This window comes from Neurospora tetraspora (assembly GCF_033439725.1).
Source record: "Neurospora tetraspora strain CBS 560.94 chromosome Unknown B0H65scaffold_1, whole genome shotgun sequence".
In the NCBI taxonomy this organism is placed as follows: Eukaryota; Fungi; Ascomycota; class Sordariomycetes; order Sordariales; family Sordariaceae; genus Neurospora; species Neurospora tetraspora.
The window spans coordinates 6,006,154-6,012,908 of NW_026944383.1; the positions used below are offsets into that span (position 1 = coordinate 6,006,154).

Consider the following 6,755-nt stretch of genomic DNA (forward strand, 5'->3'; position numbering starts at 1 on the left):
GACGCCCTTGTCTGGTGCAAAGAACCAGAGTCCCTGTCGGTTTTGTTCTCCCCGGGCCCTGTCTGGTGGAAAGCGAGTGGAAAGATGGTGAAAGCGGAAAGGTTCGAACCTCTTGCCCGGGTCCCTTGTCAGGCGCGCGTCAGGGGAGCCGCGAGGGAGCGTCTGTTAAGTTGGACTTATATACACCCGCAGTGAGCAGTGCTTTCTGCTAACACTGCACTAGCACTCACGACGGGGGCGGGGAGACGAGACCGCCAGTTTGGATGCATTGGGACTCCGCAGACGCCGCAGTAGCGAGTGGTTAGCGAGAAAGGAAAAGGCGACGAAGACTGCTTCCGCCTTTTCGAACGTAGTATCTGTGCTATGAGATGCAGCACCAGACGCTCGATGGAAAAGGCGGAGGAGGGGTAAACTCGACGACAATTCCACTTTGGATGGTGAGGAGGGGGATCGGTGACAAGACTTTGTGTCCTGCTAGGGCTGCTCAGACTTTGTGTCCTGTATCACTTGTTTGGAAATGCTCGAGATGTATCGGAGAGGTGCTTGATATGCAAGCACAAGGCCATCAATAAAGTGCGAGTTAATGCAGCCACAGCCCAAGTTCCTGTTTTCTGGGCTGTCCCGCTCTGCAATTTCATTTCGCCTGCGACCTTGTGCCAGTGGCTTTCTCGCTGCACGGGCTGAAAGGAGATCTCCCGATCTGCGCGCTCAAGTGACGAGATTGCCTCCTGGATTTCTTTCCATCTTTAGACTTTTTCGATGGCTATTCTCTCCTTTCCGCTTCTCATCATCACCAATTGAGCCCAAGGTGGAATCCCACTTTTGTGCATGCTGCACATCTCTACCTAAGCTAAAGTACACTACGAACTGCAGCGCGCACTCGCAACTCGCAGTCCATGCAGGACATCCGACTAGAAAGTTGACCACTTGGACGGCGCCGCTCAATGGGGGTCCCAATGGGGTCGGCCTTTGACAAGGCAGGCTTCTGATTGATTGATTCAGCCTCATTCCTCATTTCCAAAGCCCTTCTGCGCTGCCAGTAATGAAGCTGCAGCAGCGTCGTGATGCCAGTCACCGCACCAAAGCAGCACCAAGGCACCCGCCAACCCACCAGTCTGCGTGCGTGGTGCTCTTTCGAGCCATCATGCGCCCAGGCGGCTGTGGGGAGAGGAGAGGAACCCCCAACATGGACCCTCTTCCCCAAGCTGCATTAGGTTGGGAAGAGTGTAAAGAGTGGATACGCACGCTCAAGTGTTAGCAGTAAGCAGGCCGCATAAGCCAAAATCCTTAACAAAAAGACCTTGACCGCCTTCAGACCGCCTTCAAGCTTGCTGCTGCACCAGCTGCACTGCTTGCAGACCGTAGAAAACTCTGCGAGTCTGGTCCAACCACCGACCAATCGATACAACATGATCTTGCGGCCGCTTGTTGGTTCTGGCTTCCGGGTCGTCGCCGCCCGTACGATGAGAAAGACACCGACTCTTAAACCTCGAGGCCTGGAACTTGAGAGGTCACATTTTGCACATATCAATCAGAACACTGCTCAGACCACGCTATCTGGCCTGACCCACGGGCAATGATATCCATCACCATAGGAATCCATGTCCCACTCTGCAGGACGAGGCCAATGGATCGCAGTGGGAATCGCACCCGGCATCGTCGTCGTCCATGTACCGCATCGACCAAGGCATGCAGGCATTGGTCAACATTGTTTCAGTATCACGTTTCACACAAAACGTTTCTCATGGCGACAACAACAAAAACAACAAACAATGGTGGTGATGATTGAGGACGCACAGGCCACCTGTTGGTTCGTGTGCCACTGGTCACTGGTCCCCTTTCCCTCTTCAGCCAGAGCCCACTCTTTGATGGCCTTGTCAACGAACAAATGGCTCGCCGGCACAATTCACAACCTGCTTCGGCCATTTTGATTCCTCACAAGTCCAAACCAGCTCTCACACATCGCAAGCATCGCAAGACACTGCCGGGCTTTCGGCTGGCCCAGGGTTCCATTCGGTGGCCCAGGCGCTCAGTAGCGTCCATGATAGCGCGCAACCACCGCTGCGAGAAGTGGGAACTGGACTCACCCACTGGAGCAAACCGGCAACTCCTTCAGCAACCCCGTTGGTGGTCTTCTTCACAGGTCCTGTCCGGTACGGTTCCGCGACGCCGAGGGGCAAAAAGTGAGCATGGGATGCTTGAGGAGCGGTGACCAGCACAATCAGAAACGATAGCAAAAACCGTGCATCGTAAACAGCCCGGAGAAACTCGAGAGCGACCTATAAAGTGGCGGACTACCAGCATCGAACGTAAAAGACTGCATCGACGATGCAACTATCACCTGCTGCTGGGTAGGGCTAGAGCTAAACTCGAAACTACGGTATGTATAATGGCAAGTGAATTGCATAACGGCCGTGTTCTTGCTCACATGTTCGAACGACGGGAGCGAAACAAGCCGCCCTCAAAACAAAGAAGCTACCGGAGTCCGGAATTCAGATGCCCCCCTTTGTTTAATTAACTTTTTGCTTCACAGCCTCAGTGGGTTATATGAGTATCCGGAAGATCGGGTCTCTCTATTTCTGACTTCCTCTTGTCTGAGTCGGGTCAAGCCAGAATCTCATGATAGGGGATATGTCGACCGAACGGCGACCGCGAACGGCCTGGGCTACAGAAAGATGGATTCGCGACGGGTATCCAGGAACGGACAGAGTGGGAGAGCTTCCAGAAACAGGGGTTCATCGCTCCACCAACTCAAATGAGTTTGGGTCCTTGAATCCGGAACCTACCAGCTGCCTACCTCTTCCCAGCAGACGATGCCAGAGTCCGTACGTTTGGCACATCCAGCAAACACCACACAGTCTCGACAGCACGCGCAGCACATCAAGGAACCACAGAGCCACCGTCCAGAGCCACAGCACCTTCCCAAACCGGCCCAAGGCGCCCTCGCTCACCAACCACAAGCCTTCGTTTTCCATCTCCACTGTCAGGCTTCAACCAGTCCAGTTGCACCACTCAGAGGCTGGCTTGCCAGGGGCCATCCACTCACCGACCTGTTGACATGCAGTGCAGTTCATGGCCTGCAGTGTCGCTCGCTCCCAGTTCGGTTGCTACTGCAATTGCGCAAATCCCGCGTTCGCGTTGTCGGTCGGGGAGGTCGGGGTCGGTTAGTCGGCCGGGTTACAGTCCCCGGGCTCTTCTGCGGAGCTGCGCACAGAACGCTTTGCGGTTCGTGTCTCTCTTCTCAGTCCTCTGATTCGCCCGGCCTTTCCCTTCTCTTTTGCTTCTTTTCCTTCCAAGTCCCACACTTCCTCCACAGGTCAAGGGTCAGACCGACTTCTGGGAGTCGTGCACGGGTTCGCTTCCCGTTAGCTTTGGTGGCCCTCAAGGTTCTCGGTTCGGTTCGCTCTGTGAGAAACTGCTGACTGAGATCAAAAAGTCTCCGAGTAAAGAGGACGAGGAGGATCACCAAAGAAGTCTCTGGGTTTCTAGCTCCAGCACTTGAAAAATGCCTCGTTGTGTTTTGTTTCTATTCACGGCTCGCTTGAAGCACAAGCGAAAGCAAACCCGTGGGTTGTTTATGGGATTAGGACGGGCAGAGCAAGTGGTGGATGCAGTAATTAAACGCGACCTGATGCGCTGTGGATAGCCTTTCCATATCCGTCAACTCTTCCACTGGTGCACGGTCGCACCACCACGCGAGCTCTTAACATTTCGTTCGGTTCGCAGCGAGGATCCTCGAAAAATGGCCCAAATGCCGCCAAAGCTCATTTCGTTGACCAAGCTGAAAGTTGCGGCTCAGGTATGAATGCTGCTGCTGACGCTGTTGCCATGTGCTCTTTGTCTCCAGATTCGATGCTCTGCGCAATAGTACGCTTGGTTGAGCATGTGCCGCGTCTGCTGCTCTGATCAGGTCACGGGATCGATATCAGTGGATGTTGCCCTGGCCAAGCTCTCCGGGTTGCTGGGAACCGGGCCGATGGGGCACCTTTGCTGCAAATCATCCTGTTAGTGAGCAAGTGTCTTCTACCTTGAACTACAGTGAGTCGGTGGTACTAACAGGCTAGCGAGTCACAGCGTGGCTCTAACATATGTCTAACACCTACTGGGTACAGCTACATTTGTACTAACATCAACGCTTTGGCTTTAATTGGGATCGACCTCCTCTGTACGTCAGTGACGCCCTATTCACACTTCACGATCCAAGTAGATCCTATTGTCCTTGGTGTCAACATGAACCGAGCAAGTTCTTGGAGTTTCAAGTCAAGTCGCGCAAACGTTCATGTCACCGTCTGACGTCGGGGTCCTGCATCGGGTAGTGACAATGTAGTAGGTGATGGGAGTTGGTCGACGGCCAGTATCAGGTTGAAGCAAATTCGGCATGTTTGGCATTTTGCAGCCGAATGATAAAAAAAAGACAGAAAGGTATCAGAAATTACCTATCCCGTAAACCGACTTTACAGCAGTTTGTCTGAAACCGATGGGTACGTGCCTGATCCGAAGCCGGTTAAGAGATTCTGATTGATGATGTTTGCTGAGGTTGTACTACACAACATGAAGCAGCAACTCATGCCAATGCCAATCAGCCCTTTCGCTTGATGATCAGATTCAAGCCCGACATGGTTATCGGAAGCAAGCTTTGGTCTGTTACAACTGGCAATCCCTTTTCGCTCCCTTTCGTTCTTCTTTGCCTGTTCTGTCTGAGTGTACACACGGGCTCCTTTATTCAGATGTGTCAAAACTCCCGACTGGGTTTTGGTAGACGAACAGATGTGGAAAATTCTTAGACAAGTTGACAACAACGTTCGGAGCCGCATCGGACACTGTCAACGCGTCTGATGTGATCAGGGCTGAAAGCAATTTAACGGCTCAAATTTCAACGAGTCGACACTCACAGGTCTTGGAAAAGCCAGTCTGAGAGGTAGAAATGCCCGAAAAGTGGTGTTGTGTTACTCCCAAACCGTTGGATTGCATAAAGTAGGGCGGTCGTCAACTCACCTGTACCTGAAGACCTGTCGGTCATCGTACAGCATGGAGTAGTACGTGGTTTATCGTCTTTCGCTGATGTCCATTGGATTTGAGAGCTCGAGCATGTGAGGCAAGAGAGTGATTGATCCCACAGGAGTCCATCGGCAGTTGAAGTACCAGTGACGAGATGCAAGTACAATGCCCAGTTAGAATTGTTAGTAGTGAGTGATTTTGCATAGGTAAACAATCGAGGGAGGCTACCGGGTACATAGCGCATGGCCATCGATATCACTAGTACTCGCACAGAAAGAGTGTCGAGATACGGTGAGGAAAAGGCCCAGGGCAAATTCGATATCATCCCATCACATGTCATAGTTCTGTTGTAACCAACGAGACGTTCTATCTGCCATGAGGACTACCAGACACTCCGAGTTCCACTGGACTATATCATAAAAAGACGTTCACTAAAATGGAAACCATGTGGTCCTAGACCAGCTCGTGATATTTACCGCGGTCTTCACCTTTCCAAATCACCTCCATCGTGAGCCATAGGATGACTTGGCTGCCTTTACACGTCCGAATCCATTTCTCCTAGTGTATATATAGTACTCGGCTCCGGTGGCATTCATCATATCACTCCGTAAATCAAACTTTTGACTATGTGACCCGGTGTTAGACTACTCCATCACCTATCCACCATGGCTTCGCTTCACTGACCAACAGAACCCGAACCAAGCCTTCTAACTAAGTAGAGAAGCATTCAGATGCGGTGGCTTTGGGTTATCCTCTCGTAAACATCTTAGATGAACGAAGGGATAACGGACCTTAACTCCATCCTTACCTATGGGCCTGAAGTTCTTCTGTTCCTTGCCACGAGAGGAACATTCCCAGAGAAGAAGGGTCACGGAGTGGCATCTGAATAACTTGGTGAATTTCTACATGGCCCTGACAAGATACCGAAAACCCAGAGGCTTCTTCTACACAATCCGCCATTTGCATCGTTCAGCCGGTTTATGGATATGAACCGTTTCAGAGCCCGTTAAGCAGATAGAGGGGGGCTCTGCCAGCCAGTCCGCCAAAAGTTCAAAGGGAGATAGATACCCAAACAATATCAAGGGTTGGATAAAAACTCGAACGCAAGTACAGAAGCACCCTTTCCTTAGATTCTCAATATACTGCTTCTCTTCTAATGACTCCGAGACCATAGACTTATGGGCAAAACAGCTGAGTCCGCAACAAAAACACCCTTACTTAGCTTACTGTGCCAGTCAAGGAGCGATGGTTGACATCAAACAACAAGGGAGGTATCAAGGAGACAAAATTCCAACCGGCATTCCTCTATATTGTTGAGCAGACTCGGATATGGCGCTGGCATAAATTATTGTGGTCGGTGATAATTGAGGGCCGAGAAAGAGCAAACTGCTTCGATACCCTCGCAATGCCTGTCAACTCCAGGCCACGATGCTGTTGGAGAAAGGAATGAGGGGCATATTCGTTGCCCCGGCCCTAGTAGGTCAATGTAATCAATACCGCGACGGTATCAGACTCTCATCAACATGACGAGTCCGTTCAGTCTTCGTAATCTTGAGTGTTAAAAGGGGTAGTAGAGCGATCAATTTTATCATAGTTAAGGATGGCACTCACTAACAGAGGTCTTAACCTTCGGCCAGCCGGCGTCGTAAGTGGAAGTTACTCGTCACGATTTTGCCCGAGCCACTGCCTTTAGTCATTGCAACAGCTTCGACGGCAGTGACAACTGAACGACTCGGTAGTGAGCAATCAAGAATCAA

General features: G+C 51.4%; 1 protein-coding gene across 1 annotated transcript; it reads left to right on the top strand.

The window, feature by feature from the left end:
- The first annotated feature begins 2,559 nt into the window (after window positions 1-2,559).
- Window positions 2,560-3,563, top strand: B0H65DRAFT_53838 (uncharacterized protein). The gene has a single exon (XM_062829089.1). It carries the CDS (start codon window positions 2,814-2,816, stop codon window positions 3,420-3,422), a length of 609 nt encoding a protein of 202 aa, XP_062687012.1. The 5' UTR covers window positions 2,560-2,813; the 3' UTR covers window positions 3,423-3,563.
- Window positions 3,564-6,755: the final 3,192 nt, after the last annotated feature.

Coding starts and splice junctions, on each gene's coding strand:
- B0H65DRAFT_53838 (XM_062829089.1), top strand. CDS start 2,814: ATGCCAGAGTCCGTACGTTTGGCACATCCAGCAAACACCACACAGTCT.